The 22,036-nt window shown below is 37.2% G+C and overlaps 1 protein-coding gene across 1 annotated transcript in view; it reads left to right on the top strand.

Moving 5' to 3' along the window:
- Positions 1-177: 177 nt before the first annotated feature.
- Positions 178-22,036, top strand: part of LOC127863677 (uncharacterized) — a 23,247-nt gene continuing 1,388 nt past the window's right edge. The window contains exons 1-3 of the mRNA XM_052403292.1: positions 178-861; positions 3,469-5,184; positions 18,411-19,967. Of these exons, the coding sequence (XP_052259252.1) occupies positions 240-861; positions 3,469-5,184; positions 18,411-19,967 (3,895 nt within the window). The 5' untranslated portion in view covers positions 178-239. The remainder of the gene's footprint in view (positions 862-3,468; positions 5,185-18,410; positions 19,968-22,036) is intronic.

Genomic DNA, 22,036 nt, shown 5'->3' with positions numbered 1-22,036 from the left:
GAACATGAATTGAACTTATTATATTGATAATACTTCATAAAACAACTGTAAATAATGGATTTATGAAATATTTGTTGAATGATTAATAACAAGTTTTCGCAATTAAAGCATATGCCTGTACAATACAGCTGGAACGAGATACTTTGAAGATAACCACGGAGGAAATGATTCGTCTACTAGAGGCTGCTCAAGATACATTAAAGACAGTTGAAAATATAGCATATAAATCTCTGTCTGAGATGCAGATGCACCTTGAACAATGTAAGAAGGATCTCAATGCACACTTGGACAAATGCAAACAGGAACTTGATGAGCACACTGCAAAATGTAATATAGCGGAGAAGAAGGATCTCAATGCGCATACGGACAAATGTAAACAGGAACTTGATGAGCACACTGCAAAATGTAATATAGCCGAGAAGAAGGATCTCAATGTGCATACGGACAAATGTAAACAGGAACTTGATGAGCACACTGCAAAATGTAATATAGCCGAGAAGAAGGATCTCAATGTGCATACGGACAAATGTAAACAGGAACTTGATGAGCACACTGCAAAATGTAATATAGCGGAGAAGAAGGATCTCAATGCGCATACGGACAAATGTAAACATGAACTTGATGAGCACACTGCAAAATGTAATATAGCGGAGAAGAAGGATCTCAATGCGCATTCGGACAAATGTAAACATGAACTCGATGAGCACACTGCAAAATGTAATATAGCGGAGAAGAAGGATCTCAATGCGCATACGGACAAATGTAAACTGGAACTTGATGAGCACACTGCACAATGTACACATGCTATAGACGAACATGTGAGCAAGACGGTGAAATCGACCTATGGGCAATCTTGTAAAGGTACGTCTGACTTTAATTTTACTTCAAGTTTCCTATCAATAACTGCAAATTCATAAAACGAATAGTTTCTCGTGTGTTAAACACTACAGTGTACATATTGTCATTCTCAGTATGCGTCGTTAGTAAATCGAATGTTCAATACAAATTCGTTTACTAATGTGCTCCCCTGTCCTAGTGGTAGAGCGTGGATGTCTTACTTTCCCGTTAACGTATGTCACCTACCCACTGCCCCCTGGGTTGGTTTTTGACGTTCATCCGTACTTTGTCAGCTTTTATTACTCGTGCTACTGGGTTACCCAGATACCCTCATCACCAAATAGTCCGAATTATCTTGGCATCATAGTGGGGGAGCCGGTTAAGTCATCGACACTCTCACCAGGGAACTATTTGTTATAGATACATGATACTTGTAGTAGGCTGTCTGACCTCAATTAAGGCTGATACTATTGTATTATTATTGCCCTTCGTCCGTTGTTCTGCTGCAATATGTATTTTCTGACACGTTTGTGTATTTGAGTACTTTTTCACTTGTTATGCCTCCGAAGGGTAGCATACAGATTTTGAACTGTCCGTCCGTCCGTCAGTCAGTCTGTCCGTCAATCCGAAAACTTTAACATTGGTCTTAACTTTTGCAATATTGAAGATAGCAACTTGATATTTTGCATGCATGTGTATCTCTTGATGCTGCACATTTTTAATGGTGAAAGGTCAAGGTCATCCTTCAAGGTCAAGGGTCTAATATATGGAGTCTGACCGTCCGTCCGAAATCTTTAACATTAGTCATAACTTTTGCAATATTGAAGATAGCTAATTGATATTTGGCATGCATGTGTATCTCATAAAGTTGCACATTTTGAGTGGTGAAAGGTCAAGGTCAATGTCATCCTTTAATGTCAAAGGTCAAATATATTGCTTCAAAGCGGCGCAGAAGGGGGCATTTGTGTTTCTGACAAACACATCTCTTGTTTAGTTATGCTCATAAGTTCACAGTTTAATGTGTAGATGATCATAAAAAAGGAATCGTCAATAACCTAAATGATTTGTTGATTGTAATAACAAAATTGTGACTGTGAACAGTTAATACCGAGTTATGGCACTATGTCTTTTTAGTAATATAGTGATCTGTGTCGAAACATGGGTTGTTGGTGTTTCAGTTTATCTAACAAATGTTTGAACTTCGACCACTTGAGGATTTCTTGTAACATAGGGGGTGGAATGGAAAAAAGGCCTGGCGTGTTTATGGGAGAAAATTCGGTTTAAAGTTCATGTTGAAGCGCGTTATTGATACATTTGATGGTATATGCGTAACTATAAACACACAAACGTAAGTGTAATTATTATTATATCGAATTTTTAAACTGACTTTGATCAATATATTTAATATGTCTACCTTTCATCAGCTTCCATTTCCATTTCCTTCACGTGTCAGAACAGTACTTTACAGAAATACAAACAGTATACACATATCCACTAACATGTTGTTCCTCAGAGATTTGCGAACGATAATTTTGTAAAATGTATTTCTTTACGAATAAAGAATGAAATCCAGTCAACAAACCCACTGTCGTGACCATGACACGTATTCATGTTGTCCATTTATAATGAATAAGTGTTAATTGCATCTAAAATGTATCCTCCGTTGTTGATGGATACATGTATTTCATGAATTCATCCTAATATTGTGATGTCCATACTTTTTCTCAATTGTTTGACATTTTGGAATTCTGACGGATGCAATATTTGTGAATAACAACATAAAACACAGGCGCAGTGCCTTAAATGTTATCTACATACGTGTTGTTTTTCATTGTTAAATTAAGAGCAATATTGAGGAAAAATGTATCGTTTGGCAAATAATCTACACCTTGGGAAAAAGGCAGATATATGGCGCGTTTAAATAACAAACTACTATTAAATAATATAACACACATAATAACATTTCAGATATCTTATTGAGTTACCTACTTGAGCACAGTAAAGTACTATTTTCCGCAACAATCCCTATATTCAGCGACAATTGTGTAATGATATGACTTAGTATATACAACATTAAATAACAATTATATGTTGACTGTATAGCAAAACTAGCAATATTTTTTCAATATGTTAAAGCATCGCATACTCGTTCAAAATTGAAAAGAACTTTTTGATTGGACATGTCAACCAATTGAAAACGTGTAACTTTGTAAACCAATATGTAAACTTTTTACTATATAACTAATCACAATTAAATGAGATTTGAAATTTTAATAGCATTCAAATGTAGTGTGTACCGTTAGGCTAAAGCATAGATTTACCCATAACAGATATGGATAGACCTACGAATATTATAGATGTGGAAACAACTGAGAACATTATTTATTAAACATTAGCCCAGTCTAGAGTATTTGTTAGAAGCAAGCGCCCATTTTAGTTATACATTTAGCTAAATATGGTTCGATCAATCTTGATGAACATTGTCTATGATAACGAGCTAAGTTTGTAACTTAGTTAATTAAAATAACAATTATAAACGAGTAACAACGAGTAAGTTATCCATGGTAACAACAAACATCTGCTACTACTACTACTAAAACGTAACATGAATAAATAACGTTCCGATTTCAGAACTGATCGAGCGTACGAAGAAGCTATACAGTGACACTTTAAGTCGAGTTACTATATCTCCATTGAATGACTTCATACAAGAAAAAGTAGGAGATGTTTATTTGTCGCCAAAAATTGTTCAAATGTCCCAGGACAGAGGTACGTTTAAGAAAACAGACTCACAGGTTACACAGTACAAGGATGTGTTGTTTACAGACGACACAGTTAACCCACGAATATTTCTTCAAGGTGAGGCGGGGTCTGGAAAAACAACATTCCTAGCAAAGATGGCCCTAGACTGGTGTGGGGAACCGCATGTTTGTAGTGCATCTGATAACAGTTCAATTTTCTTTAGTGATGTCGATGTTCTGCAAGGCTTTTTGTTCGTTTTCCATATCACATTGAGAAATTCGGCAAAACAATTCGACGTATATACATTGATTAAAGAGCAAATTATATACTCGATATACTCCCAGGAAGACCGTGAGAAGGCGTACATACTATTGAATGAGATAATGAAACGTGAACAATGCTTGGTACTACTTGATGGTCTAGATGAGTGGACCGCACCTGGAGATCACCACGACATACCGACATTGGTAGTAGATCACAGCAAGTGTGTGATGTTATTTTCAACACGACCTTGGAAATTGGCTGTAAGTAAAATTATGCTATCGGACATTTATACATCGGTGCAACTGGAAGGAATAAACAAGCCGTTTGAGCTCAGCAGAATTCTCCTGAGCCGTTTGGTAGATAAGGATGATCTTAAAATTAAATACTCAGCATTTAAGAATTACATAGCGAAACAGAAGCTCTACAATTTACTGTTATCTCCAATGATGCTCTCTGCAATCGTTTGTTCATATGCAGAGGGAACAGAACTCAAAGGCTCGAAGTGTGAAATATACATCCTTTTACTGGAAAGTCTGTTTAAGAAACCGAACAGTGAAATGTGTACATTTGAACAGCCCCCATTTCGATGCTTCACAGGGACTCAATACATACAGCCCAATATGGAATCCCTAAATCGCCTTGCCGAACTAGCATTTCATTTGTTGTTTGTAAATGCAAGGGAAAACTCACTAGTGTTTACTGACACCGAATTAAGGAAATTTAAGTTGAATGAAAGGGAACAAAAGGAATTTGCATTAAAATCCGGAATTTTGTCGTCAGCACGAAACACTTCGTCACTGCGATCGGCATCTTCATTTTCGTTTATCCACTTGAGCATGCAGGAATTCCTCGCTGCTTATCATATTGCCCGCAATACCCATCTTGTTGATGGCGTTATTTCTGTGTATCTTAAACGTCACAATGATGCATATCGCGAAATATCACAGGTGTTTATATTCCTGTGTGGACTGGATGTATCGAGTGTGGACTCGCTATCAAGCATGATGGAGCAGCACCATGTTATGTCAAATTTTAACTACGACGTCTGGCTTCGAAACTACTGGTTTCAAGACACCATACTGACAGGACTCCGAGAAGCTGTTGCAAACGGACATAACGACATTCGCCTTAGACTAAGTCGCTTCAGCTTCGATAATGGAAATTTCATAGACCTACATAGGATTTGGACAAATAATGCGTCAAATGTTCTTTCCTTGGAAGTTGACATTTTTGATTTTGAGTATCAAAATGACGAGTCACCATCTCATATAACGCTGGACATATCATTGTGTCGGAAGCTGCAAAAGTTACGCCTACAGGGAGACGGCATATTGCTTAAAGGTAAATATACCATAAAGTTAATTGTTTGTAAAGATCATTCGATGTTTAAAATGAACAAGGTACATGTTTTTGTATGATTTTTCATAATTACACTACTTAGCTTATGATAAATTGTGTCAGGCAGTAAACAGACATGCACACCAATAATATATTAATAACGTGAACTTTTATGATGTTTAGAAATAGTAAAAACACAATATATTTATATATTCATGTTTACGTGCCAAAGATCATCATAATGTCGCTATTAGAGCAGCACAACGAATGATAGTGATGTAATGATGGTTTCGCATTTTTTCCAGCGTATGTTTTTATAGGGCAATTTAGTGAGATAACAAAATGTAGGAAATAATGAAAAAGTGTAAGCATTATTACAATATTATTTAAATTCATTAATTATTTTTAAAGTAGCGGTAAACAGCATTTTCCAAAATATGAAAACATTACACAATTACCAATTTCCATTTGAGACAAAATCAAGATTACATACATTTCCAATATCGCGTAATCTTTAAGTGAACAATAAATTAATGAATAATGGTGTGTAACCACGAAACCATTGACGATTAATTAAGATTAAATAATACGTATCGACAGAAAAACCGATTTAAGTGAATTAAACAAAAACGGGAGTGTTAAAAGAATATCAGAGGACTAATTTAAAGAATGAATGCTTTATCATTTAAAAAAATACAGTCTGCTCTTCTCAGTTTTTAAACATGTTTGTATTTTTGAATCAAAGACGATATGTATAATAAAGTATAACCTTTTTTGCACTGAAATGTTATATGTGTTGTACTCGGTGTTAAAAGCGAAACATGTTAAAACAGTTTTAAAAATAACTTTAATTATCAATTTACTATCGTAATTTGAAAGCAATACTATCACATTTTGAAAATAAAAATATTATAAAAATTGCAAAATCTGCACTTCGAAACTTGTTCCATTGAATAATTCTTATTAATTTGCGTTAAAAGCGAACAAATTCTTTGTGATTTAAAGTAACTCAATAAACTATTGAAGGATTCACTGTAAGACATATATTTGAAATATAAATATTAAAATCTTAAAAACAGTATTATTTTAATATATATGGAAAACATGTTGCTTTGACTCGTTTCGCTGTTACCAAAAATTACATAAATATTGTTCTTATATGGTTTAAATAATACGAAACAAATGGTTACGAATTTATCTTATATTATTCTTCCTACTTGTGTGTGTTTTTTTGTAGCGTTAACCCATTTATGCCTAGTGAACTCTCCCATCCTTGTAAATTGGATCAATTTATTTCCAAAGTTGGGGACGTCTAGTATATTTATTTCTTTATTTGGAATATTACGGAAATTCCTTTAAGCAAACAGTGCAGAACCAGATGAGACGACGCCGCATCATGCGGCGTCTCATCTGGGTCTACGCTGTTTGCCAATGCCTTTTTTCTAGACGCTTGGCATAAATAGGTTAACATTGAAATTGTTCAAAATTATTCATTTAAATCTTTAACGAGCTGTTTTTAAGTTGATTTGTACCTTAAACTTATATCTAAGTTGAATGTTCTGATTCATTCGATTTAGTTTCTTAGTTCCGACATATACGACATTGTTTTCATAATAAATAATATTAATATATAAATATATTTATTTAGTTATATTTATATATATATATATATATATATATATATATTTATTTATTTAGTTAGTTAGTTATAGTTATATTTATAATTTTGAATTCTTTCAACTTGGTTTGTGTTAGTGAATTCTGAAATTCTGAATTCTACATAAAGTGAATTATGTAGCTATGTAACGTTTAATAGAAAATATTTGAGCACATTTCACAAATCAAACACACAACTACAGCATCTCCCATAATTCATAAGAGCACTGTTTAAGCATAAATTGCTAAGACTCTTATACTCATAAGAGCAGTATATCAGTATGCATATCAAAGTCTTGAATTGCGCAAGTGGACCATGGCTGGTCATAAGAGCAGTATATCAGTATGCATATCAAAGTATTGAATTGCGAAATGGACCGTGACTGGTCATTCGAGCAGTATATCAGTATGCATATCAAAGTATTGAATGGCGCAGGTGGACCGTGGCTGGTCATAAGAGCAGTACATCAGTATGCATATCAAAGTATTGAATTGCGAAATGGACCGTGACTGGTCATAATAGCGGTAAATCAGAATGCTTATCAAAGTATTGAATGGCTCAAGTGGACCATGGCTGGTCATAAGAGCAGTATATCAGTATGCATATCAAAGTATTGAATGGCGCAAGTGGACCATGGCTGGTCATAAGAGCAGTATATCAGTATGCATATCAAAGTATTGAATGGCTCAAGTGGACCATGGCTGGTCATAAGAGCAGTATATCAGTATGCATATCAAAGTATTGAATGGCTCAAGTGGACCGTGGCTGGTCATAAGAGCAGTATATCAGTATGCATATCAAAGTATTGAATGGCTCAAGTGGACCGTGGCTGGTCATAAGAGCAGTATATCAGTATGCATATCAAAGTATTGAATGGCGAATGTGGACCGTGGCTGGTCATAAGAGCAGTATATCAGTATGCATATCAAAGTATTGAATGGCGCATGTGGACCGTGGCTGGTCATAAGAGCAGTATATCAGTATGCATATCAAAGTATTGAATGGCTCAAGTGGACCGTGGCTGGTCATAAAAGCAGTATATCAGTATGCATATCAAAGTCTTGAATTGCGAAATGGACCGTGACTGGTCATAATAGCAGTATATCAGTATGCATACCAAAGTATTGAATGGCGCAAGTGGACCGTGGCTGGTCATAAGAGCAGTATATCAGTATGCATATCAAAGTATTGAATTGCGAAATGGACCGTGACTGGTCATAAGAGCGGTAAATCAGAATGCTTATCAAAGTATTGAATGGCTCAAGTGGACCGTGGCTGGTCATAAGAGCAGTATATCAGTATGCATATCAAAGTATTGAATGGCGCAAGTGGACCGTGGCTGGTCATAAGAGCAGTATATCAGTATGCATATCAAAGTATTGAATGGCTCAAGTGGACCGTGGCTGGTCATAAAAGCAGTATATCAGTATGCATATCAAAGTCTTGAATTGCGAAATGGACCGTGACTGGTCATAATAGCAGTATATCAGTATGCATACCAAAGTATTGAATGGCGCAAGTGGACCGTGGCTGGTCATAAGAGCAGTATATCAGTATGCATATCAAAGTATTGAATTGCGAAATGGACCGTGACTGGTCATAAGAGCGGTAAATCAGAATGCTTATCAAAGTATTGAATGGCTCAAGTGGACCGTGGCTGGTCATAAGAGCAGTATATCAGTATGCATATCAAAGTATTGAATGGCGCAAGTGGACCGTGGCTGGTCATAAGAGCAGTATATCAGTATGCATATCAAAGTCTTGAATTGCGAAATGGACCGTGACTGGTCATAAGAGCGGTAAATCAGAATGCTTATCAAAGTATTGAATGGCTCAAGTGGACCGTGGCTGGTCATAAGAGCAGTATATCAGTATGCATATCAAAGTATTGAATGGCGCAAGTGGACCGTGGATGGTCATACGAGCAGTATATCAGTATGCATACCAAAGTATTGAATGGTGCAAGTGGACCATGGTTGGTCATAAGAGCAGTATATCAGTATGCATATCAAAGTATTGGATGGCTCAAGTGGACCGTGGCTGGTCATTCGAGCAGTATATCAGTATGCATATCAAAGTATTGAATGGCGCAGGTGGACCGTGGCTGGTCATAAGAGCAGTACATCAGTATGCCTACCAAAGTATTGAATGGCGCAAGTGGACCATGGTTGGTCATAAGAGCAGTATATCAGTATGCATATCAAAGTATTGAATGGCGCAAGAGGACCGTGGCTGGTCATACGAGCAGTATATCAGTATGCATACCAAAGTATTGAATGGTGCAAGTGGACCATGGTTGGTCATAAGAGCAGTATATCAGTATGCATATCAAAGTATTGGATGGCTCAAGTGGACCGTGGCTGGTCATTCGAGCAGTATATCAGTATGCATATCAAAGTATTGAATGGCGCAGGTGGACCGTGGCTGGTCATAAGAGCAGTACATCAGTATGCCTACCAAAGTATTGAATGGCGCAAGTGGACCATGGTTGGTCATAAGAGCAGTATATCAGTATGCATATCAAAGTATTGAATGGCGCAAGAGGACCGTGGCTGGTCATACGAGCAGTATATCAGTATGCATACCAAAGTATTGAATGGCGCAAGTGGACCATGGTTGGTCATAAGAGCAGTATATCAGTATGCATATCAAAGTATTGAATGGCGCAAGTGGACCGTGGATGGTCATACGAGCAGTATATCAGTATGCATATCAAAGTATTGAATGGCGCAGGTGGACCGTTGTTGGTCATACGAGCAGTATATCAGTATGCATATCAAAGTATTGTATAGCGCAAGTGGACCGTGGTTGGTCATACGAGCAGTATATCAGTATTCATATCAAAGTATTGAATGGCGCAAGTGGACCGTGGCTGGTCATACGAGCAGTATATCATTATGCATATCAAAGTCTTGAATTGCGCTAGTGGACCGTGGCTGGTCATAAGAACAGTATATCATTATGCATATCAAAGTCTTGAATGGCGCAAGTGGACCGTGGCTGGTCATAAGAGCTGTATATCAGTATTCATATCAAAGTATTGAATGGCGCGAGTGGACCGGGGTTGGTCATAAGAGCAGTGTATCAGTGTGCATATCAAAGTATTGAATGGCGCAAGTGGACCATGGCTGGTCATAAGAGCAGTATATTAGTATTCATATCAAAGTATTGAATGGCTCAAGAGGACCGTGGCTGGTCATAAGAGCAGTATATCAGTGTGCATATCAAAGTATTGAATGGCTCAAGAGGACCGTGGCTAGTCATAAGAGCAGTATATCAGTATGCATACCAAAGTATTGAATGGCTCAAGTGGACCATGGTTGGTCATAAGAGCAGTATATCAGTATTCATATCAAAGTATTGAATGGGTCAAGTGGACCATGGCTGGTCATAAGAGCAGTATATCAGTATGCATACCAAAGTATTGAATGGCTCAAGTGGACCATGGTTGGTCATAAGAGCAGTATATCAGTATGCATACCAAAGTATTGAATAGCGCAAGTGGACCGTGGCTGGTCATAAGAGCAGTATATCAGTATGCATATCAAAGTATTGAATGGCGCATGTGGACCGTGGCTGGTCATACGAGCAGTATATCAGTATGCATATCAAAGTATTGAATGGCGCAAGTGGACCGTGGCTGGTTATAATAGCAGTATATCAGTATGCATATCAAAGAATTGAATGGCGCAAGTGGACCGTGGCTGGTTATAAGAGCAGTATATCAGTATGCATATCAAAGTATTGAATGGCGCAAGTGGACCATGGTTGGTCATAAGAGCAGTATATCAGTATGCATATCAAAGTATTGAATAGCGCAAGTGGACCATGGTTGGTCATAAGAGCAGTATATCAGTATTCAAATCAAAGTATTGAATGGCGCAAGTGGACCGTGGCTGGTCATACGAGAAGTATATCAGTATGCATATCAAAGTATTGAATGGCGCAAGTGGACCATGGTTGGTCATAAGAGCAGCATATCAGTATGCATATCAAAGTATTGAATGGCGCAAGTGGACCATGGTTGGTCATAAGAGAAGTATATCAGTATTCATATCAAAGTATTGAATGGCGCAAGTGGACCGTGGCTGGTCATACGAGCAGTATATCAGTATGCATATCAAAGTATTGAATGGCGCAAGTGGACCATGGTTGGTCATAAGAGCAGTATATCAGTATGCATATCAAAGTATTGAATGGCGCAGGTGGACCCCGTGGCTGGTCATTAGAGCAGTATATCAGTATGCATATCAAAGTATTGAATGGCGCAAGTGGACCGTGGCTGGTCATACGAGTAGTATATCAGTATGCATATCAAAGTATTGAATTGCGCAAGTGGACCGTGGCTGATCATATTAGCAGTATATCAGTATGTATATTAAAGTATTGAATGGCGCAGGTGGACCGTGGCTGGTCATAAGAGCAGTATATCAGTATGCATATCAAAGTATTGAATAGCGCAGGTGGACCGTGGCTGGTCATATTAGCAGAATATCAGTATGTATATTAAAGTATTGAATGGCGCAAGTTGACCGTGGCTGGTCATAAGAGCAGTATATCAGTATGCATACCAAAGTATTGAATTGGTCAAGTGGACCGTGGCTGGTCATAAGAGCAGTATATCAGGATGCATATCAAAGTATTGAATAGCGCAAGTGGACCGTGGCTGGTTATAAGAGCAGTATATCAGTATGCATATCAAAGTATTGAATGGCGCAAGTGGACCATGGTTGGTCATAAGAGCAGTATATCAGTATGCATATTAAAGTATTGAATGGCGCAAGTGGACCGTGGCTGGTCATAAGAGCAGTATATCAGTGTGCATATCAAAGTATTGAATGGCGCAGGTGGACCGTGGCTGGTCATACGAGCAGTATATCAGTATGCATATCAAAGTATTGAATGGCGCAAGTGGACCGTGGCTGGTTATAAGAGCAGTATATCAGTATGCATATCAAAGTATTGAATGGGTCAAGTGGACCGTGGTTGGTCATACGAGCAGTATATCAGTATTCATAACAAATTATTGAATGGCGCAAGTGGACCATGGCTGGTCATAAGAGCAGTATATCAGTATGCATATCAAAGTATTGAATAGCGAAGGTGGACCGTGGCTGCTCATACGAGCAGTATATCAGTATGCATATCAAAGTATTGAATGGCGCAGGTGGACCGTGGCTGGTCATACGAGCAGTATATCAGTATGCATATCAAAGTATTGAATGGCGCAAGTGGACCGTGGTTGGTCATAAGAGCAGTATATCAGTATGCATATCAAAGTATTGAATGGCGCAGGTGGACCGTGGCTGGTCATACGAGCAGTATATCAGTGTGCATATCAAAGTATTGAATGGCGCAGGTGGACCGTGGCTGGTCATACGAGCAGTATATCAGTATGCATATCAAAGTATTGAATGGCGCAGGTGGACCATGGCTGGTCATACGAGCAGTATATCAGTATGCATATCAAAGTATTAAATGGCGAAAGTGGACCGTGGCTGGTCATACGAGCAGTATATCAGTATGCATATCAAAGTATTGAATAGCGAAGGTGGACCGTGGCTGCTCATACGAGCAGTATATCAGTATGCATATCAAAGTATTGAATGGCGCAGGTGGACCGTGGCTGGTCATACGAGCAGTATATCAGTATGCATATCAAAGTATTAATGGCGCAAGTGGACCGTGGTTGGTCATAAGAGCAGTATATCAGTATGCATATCAAAGTATTGAATGGCGCAGGTGGACCGTGGCTGGTCATACGAGCAGTATATCAGTGTGCATATCAAAGTATTGAATGACGCAGGTAGACCGTGGCTGGTCATACGAGCAGTATATCAGTATGCATATCAAAGTATTGAATGGCGCAGGTGGACCGTGGCTGGTCATACGAGCAGTATATCAGTATGCATATCAAAGTATTAAATGGTGAAAGTGGACCGTGGCTGGTCATACGAGCAGTATATCAGTATGCATATCAAAGTATTGAATGGCGCAGGTGGACCGTGGCTGGTCATACGAGCAGTATATCAGTATGCATATCAAAGTATTGAATGGCGCAAGTGGACCGTGGTTGGTCATAAGAGCAGTATATCAGTATGCATATCAAAGTATTGAATGGCGCAGGTGAACCGTGGCTGGTCATACGAGCAGTATATCAGTGTGCATATCAAAGTATTGAATGGCGCAGGTGGACCTTGGCTGCTCATACGAGCAGTATTTCAGTATGCATATCAAAGTATTGAATGGCGCAAGTGGACCGTGGCTGGTCATACGAGCAGTATATCAGTATGCATATCAAAGTATTGAATGGCGCAAGTGGACCGTGGCTGGTTATATGAGCAGTATATCAGTATGTGTATCAAAGTCTTGGATGGCGCAAGTGGACCGTGGCTGGTCATAAGAGCAGTATATCAGTATGCATACCAAAGTATTGAATGGCGCAAGTGGACCGTGGCTGGTCATAAGAGCAGTATATCAGTATGCATATCAAAGTATTGAATTGTGCAAGTGGACCGTGGCTGGTCATAAGAGCAGTATATCAGTATGCATACCAAAGTATTGAATGGCGCAAGTGGACCGTGGCTGGCCATACGAGCAGTATATCAGTATTCATAACAAAGTATTGAATGGCGCAAATGGACCGTGGCTGGTCATAAGAGCAGTATATCAGTATGCATATCCAAGTATTGAATAGCGCAGGTGGACCGTGGCTGGTCATAAGAGCAGTATATCAGTATGCATATCAAAGTATTGAATGGCGCAGGTGGACCGTGGCTGGTCATACGAGCATGTATCAGAATGCATATCAAAGTATTGAATTGCGCAAGAGGACCGTGGCTGGTCATAAGAGCAGTATATCAGTATGCATATCAAAGTATTGAATGGCGCAAGTTGACCGTGGCTGGTCATAAGAGCAGTATATCAGTATGCATATCAAAGTCATGAATGGCGCAAGTGGACCGTGGCTGGCCATACGAGCAGTATATCAGTATGCATAACAAAGTATTGAATGGCGCAAGTTGACCGTGGCTGGTCATAAGAGCAGTATATCAGTATGCATATCAAAGTATTGAATGGCGCAGGTGGATCGTGGTTGGTCATACGAGCAGTATATCAGTATGCATAACAAAGTATTGAATGGCGCAAGTGGACCGTGGCTGGTCATACGAGCAGTATATCAGTATGCATAACAAAGTATTGAATGGCGCAAGTGGACCGTGGCTGGTCATAAGAGCAGTATATCAGTATGCATATCAAAGTATTGAATGGCGCAAGTGGACCGTGGCTGGTCATAAGAGCAGTATATCAGTATGCATAACAAAGTATTGAACGGCTCAAGTGGACCGTGGCTGGTCATAAAAGCAGTATATCAGTATGCATATCAAAGTATTGAATGGCGCAGGTGGACCATGGCTGGTCATTAGAGCAGTATATCAGTATGCATACCAAAGTATTGAATGGCGCAGGTGGACCATGGCTGGTCATTAGAGCAGTATATCAGTATGCATACCAAAGTATTGAATGCGCAGGTGGACCATGGCTGGTCATTAGATCAGTATATCAGTGTGTAAATCTAAGTCATGAATGACGCAAGTGGACCGTGGCTGGTCATAAAAGCAGTATATCAGTATGCATATCAAAGTATTGAATGGCGCAGGTGGACCATGGCAGGTCATTAGAGCAGTATATCAGTATGCATACCAAAGTATTGAATGCGCAGGTGGACCATGGCTGGTCATTAGATCAGTATATCAGTGTGTAAATCTAAGTCATGAATGACGCAAGTGGACCGTGGCTGGTCAAATGAGCAGTATATCAGTATGTGTATCAAAGTCTTGGATGGCGCAGGTGGACCATGGCTGGTCATTAGAGCAGTATATCAGTGTGTAAATCAAAGTCATGAATGACGCAAGTGGACCGTGGCTGGTCAAATGAGCAATATATCAGTATGTGTATCAAAGTCTTGGATGGCGCAAGTTTATCATAGCTGGTTATGAGGGCAGTATATCATTATGCATATCAAAGTCTTGAATGGTGCAAGTTGACCGTGGCTGGTCATAAGAGCAGTATATCAGAATGCATATCAAAGTCTCGAATGTCGCAGGTGGAACGTGGTTGGTCATACGAGCAGTTTATCAGTATGCATATCAAAGTCTTGAATGGCGCAATTGGACCCATCAATATGGCGTCACAGCTACAATGTCTAATGTTATGCTTGCATAAAGCATTATTGGTCATACACATTTATTTTACCACTTTCTTACGCTTTAGCAAAACAATTATCACCTTCATGTTTAACATGATCACGTGGATGCCTTTCACAAGTAATAAAGCGTGACGTTGCATTCTCCCAGTAAAATGACAGGTGCATGGGCCATATTCATGATTATGCACGATTATGGTACTAAGTACTTCACATCTCATAACAAGTCATATAACAACACATACATAAATAAACATAAACATAGTCATAGTATTTATTATTTACAATCTATTAAACACACTTATTGACATCTGATAAACATAGCGTTCTTACTATACATTAACGGAAACTAAACAGTAACACTTGTTTTTAGGTCATAATTTAGATTCACAAATATATTCCAAACAGTGTTCGGAAATTTAGAGTCATCATGGCAATATCTATTGCATTGACGTTAAGATATTCGCGTGAATGACATCACTCTCCGAAGATTAAGTGTCCACGTAAATATCACTCATTAATTGCTTAAGTGTAATTATGCAAACAACTTATAGCTAATGTTATACGTTTTTTAGATAATTATTATTTATATGTAATTCAAAAGCATATAATTTACTGCTGATCACTAGTAAAAGCATGCTTTTGTACGTTTTATGAACCGTGTTACACTTAGTATTTTGAGATGGCGCTTATCGAATTATAACTAAATTGATATTAGATAATAATGAACATTTTTCAATAATCATTAATGGCACATATTTAAATCGGTCAGTTGTTCATTAAATAATACAAAACAAACATGAAATGTTCATTTATTGAGCAAATTTCATTGGCTCCTTACGGCGATCAATTCAATTGAATTCAAGTCGATGGATTTCATTGGGTAAAAGGTCATAGGGAACAAATGCTATCATTTCAATACTGTGTATTATCATATTATGTATATTAGTATGTATACACATATTTTTACAAAAACATTCTCATAAGCGAACAGAAAATGCTTTACAAATATCTGATCAAATTTTAGGAAATAAGAATCCATGAAAAGCATTCTGAAATTAGTAAGCGCGAAAAATACGTATTTTTTCTAAAACCTATTTTTGAAACTTCAAAATGAAAATAACATATCTTTATCTAAACAAACAATATTATGTTAACACTATTTTTTCAGCACAGATACAATCTTTCAGATGCAACTTTTCCACACACCACCCTTTTGAATGCGAAAGAGTTCTAATTGCTTTTTCGCACATATGGCTTATTTGCTAACACAATTTCGATTCCCTTAAAGCTTTTTGCAAATTATTTTTTAATTGATTGCTTGGAATTAAGATATATTGATACAATATAAATATAGATTGATGATATATTCGTTGGATTTGATGGAATATCGATTTTATTAGACGGGTGGTCATATAAAATAATATGTTCACGAGTGTCGCAGCCACGAGTGAAAATATTTTTTATATGATCAAGAGTGAATTTAAATCGATATTCAATTGAATCCAACAACATTTCTTTTCATTTTATGTGTTTCACCGTTTATTAACATTGTTTAATAGTTTATCTAGATAATTTAAAATATTAAGCGACTATGATCTTAATACGGTCCTGTTTGAGTATTGAGTGTCATGCTAGCCAGGTGAACGACTTTCACATTCAGTTTGCCCTTTTTAATACATGCGACTCAGTTCAAATCTTGTACAAAAAAACAAAGTTCAAATAATCACAATGTTCGTGTGTATCATTTATCAGATATATTTTGTAATATGCAAATAAACATATTTCGTTACTTATTTACCCCTATAAAACACTTATCTGTGTGTTGAATATAGTTTCATCGAAATCTGCTCACACGCCAAAATCGAAGTCCAACAAATAAAGTTTACAGCCCGGAAACTATCGGTTTGTCTCCCGTCAATAGTAATATTAGATACAATAATAAACTAGCTGCATATACTCTAATAAAAAGTCAAAATACAAAAATAAATCGCTTCATTCGCAAACTACATAGTCTACTTCACGTCGGAGAGACATAATACGAAACAAACGAAAATAGCAAAACATTGACCTTTCATCGATGCAGTAAGCAAGCAACAGTTTGCAAAAACAATAATACACAAATGATAAAAGCAGTTATAATTAAGGGACGACACATTAGCCTCGTGAAGCACTAACGAACAATGAGTTGTTCAACAGCATATGCAAAAAATTCAGTTGGCATGACGAATAGCGAATATACAAGACAATTAGTACAATTATATATAAATATATATATATATATATATATATACAATAATACAATTAGTAAATATCATAATAATGTTACAAGGCAGGGTGATGTACTCGACTACAAACCTTTCCGACATTATTCAGATCAGTTTTATATCTGTAGATAAAGCGCCTTAAGGCATTTATTCCGGTTTAAAAAAAGCTGTGTTGTTATGTTCGATGAATCGCATTTAACTATAAATTATCTTATTTTATCACACGTCATACCCTGTTTCCAATGTAATATAACCATTACGTAAATGTTTATCTAACACATGTGCCAAATACTATTTAAGCGTTTTCATTGGTTTATTTTCGTTCAATTGACCAATCGGATTTTGTTATTTTACTGAAATGACGTTGCAACGTCAAATGACGTCACAAAATGTGAACACCATTCGGGATTTATCACTATGTTTGCGTAAATATGTTTTAAATTTGCTCATTTAAAAGCGTGTGATAAAAAAGATCTGACACTCGTTGTCATTTCATACGATATTTTATTTAACTCGTCCAGGAAAACCGTTATTAAGCTCGCCAAAGGCTCGTTTGCTAACACAATTCCTGAACTCGTTTAATAAAATATGGTATGATATGACAACTCGTGCAAGATTCTTTATTTATGGGACTTATTTTAATTGCATGTCAAATTTACAAAATATCAGGGCGAAAATCGTTTTGAGGTGTTTTGATATAAACTATCTCAGGGTTTTATTTTTGTGCATGAAGATAAGGACAATGCGTTATAATAAAAATGAGTTTATCATACGAAAAATGCAGTGAATTAGAATTTCAACATTTATATCAAAGTACATATAGAATTTAAATTATTATAGTATACAACACAGTGTTAATATAACACTCAGATACACATATGTTACATGAAAACGTTTAGGTATTAATAATTTGAATGAACTATTCGAATAATAGGATTAATTTAATTAAAAATTTCAAACAAACGGCACCACTTTAATGCTTCAGATGCAGAGGTATTATAATATGATCTTACGGTTGATTAATTTCAATGTTTTAATTCGTAAATATAGAACTAATATGACCGTATTCACTATATAGTCACTATTTCATTTTTTTCAGATTTTGCCGATGTGGCCTCATTGGAACTTCCGGTCTGGATTGTTCTAAACAGTTCCGATCCAAGCCAGTACACAGACCCTTCTCCACTACTGCCCTCTATAGAATATATTGTGTTAAGGTGTGTCACATGTTCCTATACGTCGCTATGCAGTCTACTCAGCAGTCTGCTGACACTTGATCATAAGGTGAAGTGTGTGCTAGATAACTGTAAAATAACGTCGTGCGTAGGGGGCGCAGTCTGCAAATTATGTAAAACTGACCCCCGTGTTGAAATAAAAACAGAAAATAAACAAATAGCAGTGCCCCTAGGTGACAAAAGTCTGTTGGAGGCCCTCAATGGTCTGAATATCACTAGTCTGAGTCTGGAATATCATTGTAAAGCTTTTCGAGACAATCATAAAGAGTCGTTGACTCAGACGATTGAATTGAAAATACAGCTGGACGAACTCAATATTAAAGTGAAGCATAGCATACCTCTGTCACCTGATCAGTGGAAGACTCTTCACGGTTTGAAAATTAGGAGTCTAAGTCTGACGTGGGATGCATTGAAGCATACAGAGTCATTATCTCAGTCGTTAGCCTCGCTTACACGGCTAGAAATGCTTTGTATTACAGTATACTATGCCGAACCTGGTATGTGGGAGGCTCTTCATGGTCTAGATATCAAGAGTCTTAGTCTGAGTCTGGGTTGGGGCTATATCTATGGCTATGACGCTTTTGAACTGAAGTATGCGGAATCTCTGAAGCAGTCGTTATTATCGCTAAAACAGCTCGAAACACTTAGTTGTAGTGTGGATTTAGAAAGTCCTGGTCTGTGGGAGGCTCTCCATGGTCTGAGTATTAAGAGTCTTACTCTGAGTCTGAGATGCGCCCGTCGTTTCTCGTTTAAACTGATTAATACAACATCTCTGAAGCAGTCGCTATTATCGCTCAAACAGCTGGAAACCCTTAGTATTAGTGTGGATGAAGACATTCTTGAGCATTTAGACATTCCTGTTCTGTGGGAGGCTCTCCATGGTCTGAGTATAAAGAGTCTTAGTCTGAGTGTGAATGGTCTGCCGAGAGGTTGTTTGGTGAAGCATGCAGAGTCGTTGTCTCAGTCGCTATCATCGCTCATACAGCTGGACACATTAAGTATTATCATCTCCATAGAAGACAGTCCTGGTCTCTGTGAGGCTCTTCATGGTCTAGATATCAAGAGTCTGAGTCTGAGTCTAAGTGGTTGGTCAGATTGTTTTATACTGAAGTATGCGGAGTCTCTGAACCAGTTGATGTCATCGCTCACACAGCTCGACACACTTAGTATAAGTGTGGATGAAGACACTCCTGTTCTGTGGGAGGCTCTCCATGGTCTGAGTATCAAGAGTCTGAGTCTGAATCTGATTGATTCGACGAGAGGTTTTTGGGTGGAGCATGCGGAGTCGTTGTCTCAGTTGCTATTATCGCTCACACAATTAGACACTCTTAGTATTATCGCCAAAGAAGACTGTCCTGGTCTGTGGGATTATTTGAATGGTCTGAACATCAAGAGACTGAGTCTGAGTGGTGCGAAGAGAGGTTTGAGAGTGTGGCATGCAGAGTCGTTGTCTCAATCGCTATCATCACTCACACAGCTGGAAACGCTTACACTATATGTGCATAAATACATTGCGCTTCAGGTACCACGATCATTGAAGTATTTGAATATCTTCTCTAAAGCACTGCTTCTCTCAGATATACGCGACCTTGTAGACACACTTGCTGCATGTTCGCATGCAATTGAGATTAATCTAGAATTTGGTTGCGCTTCTAGTGTTGATCCCCCAAAACGAATCCCACTACAGGAATACATTCCAATTCAACAAGAACTTGTTTCCCGGAAAAATGTTGTAGTTAAAAGATTCCAATTATATGAAACTGAATATAATTCTACCATGCCTGTACTTTATATTGGTGGTGTTGATGACCCTGCTCACCGTGACTTAAGCATGAAACATGATGCATATGAAAGATTCGATAAAATTATGAAAATATACGAATGGAGTCGAATTTCAATAGGACTTCAGATAAATCCAGAATCATTCTTATAAATAAGTGTGTGTTGTTGTAAGACATTTAATTAATATTAAACTAGAGTTCTTCAAGCGTTATAGTGTGCGTTATACTTTTTAAAAATCGAAACTTTTTTTACGTTATGCGTACACTTATGTTTTGTTCGCTCTATGCATGCACTTCAGTTATAACATTATGCTAGCATAGTGTGCTGTTGCATTTCCGACATGGCAATTAAGATACTCAAGCTGGCATGTTTCGTGTCACATTATTAAAAGGAATAATTAAGCTGTATAATCACATTACGTTTATATTTCGTGTAAATAGTATGGTATATGTTTTAATTGAACGTATGTCTTTGTTTTCATGCAATAAACAATTTCGAACACAGTGCTACAATTTAAGTAGTTCGCGTTGAAGCATGAGTATTTAACTGTGAACTTTTCATTCCGTTGACTTTATCTATAAAGATTGCACGACATCACCGATTTGATTGTCCTCTTTTGTATATAATTTAAGACACTTTGATAATTAAAATGCATAAAAAATATTTGTATTTGCGTTTTTTGCAAAGTGCTTGTCAAATCCAAAACGTTTGAAGAGCCTGCCAGTTTTTGCCTGTTTTGCCATGTCTGTACGTGACATAAGTGGCGTTGATGATGCTGCCAACGATGAACTTAGCGTTAAAGAATATGTTTATTAAAGATTCGTTGAATGTATGAATGGCAGAAAAATAATTGACTTTATATACGACTTTATATACGTCCAGACTCAATGCCATACATAACTTTATGCTGTTGTTGGTCAGTATATTAAGATAAATCAATTGTTATTAATGCCCTGAAGTGCGTGTGGCACTTTGAACAAATCGAAACTTTGTTGACACTATGTGTCAAATATATGTTGTTGTTTTGTTTCATACATGCAATTAAGCTATAGCATTATGCTTTCATACTGTGTTGATGAATATACCACTTGTGTTATTTGACAAAAAAATATAGTAGACACATAATATTTCGATTTTAAAATGATCGCAGTCTAATTTGTAGTGACATTCAATGACAAGTATATATTTGTAAATATCCATCCATCTTTAAAAGATACACATTCGCACGAGCTTTTCTGTTAGATTGATGGATTATTTTAATAAACACAATCACGTCAATTTAGCTCCGAAATAATAAATAACGTCAGATGCATTAATTAAAATACACGAAAAAAACAATAGGCGATGTTTCTTCTTGCTACAGAGCAAGTGTCACACTACTAAACGCAATAAGACTTTAAATTACGTTTGGTTTAATGTTTTGTGTAAATGTTATTAAATTGTACGTAGCTTGATTCAATGCTTTCTTTTGTGTTGATTAATTATAAAAAAATGAAGAGTTTGATACAGTCTTACACATGCGCGTTAAAGTATGCGCATTTTACTGTACATATTCTGCCATATTCTTAAAGCATTTGACTTCATATATTACTATTGCATGACATATCAGTTATGATTTCCGTTTTTTCTCTATAATTAACACAATAATATTCAACATAAACTAAAGTGTGTATATCTGATTTTTGTGCAAAGTGCAGGTCGTTTTGAT

This window comes from Dreissena polymorpha, unplaced genomic scaffold (assembly GCF_020536995.1).
Source record: "Dreissena polymorpha isolate Duluth1 unplaced genomic scaffold, UMN_Dpol_1.0 chrUn026, whole genome shotgun sequence".
Classification (NCBI taxonomy): domain Eukaryota; kingdom Metazoa; phylum Mollusca; class Bivalvia; order Myida; family Dreissenidae; genus Dreissena; species Dreissena polymorpha.
The sequence above is the reverse complement of the archived record's forward strand: the minus strand, read 5'-3'. Positions and strand labels throughout refer to the sequence as shown.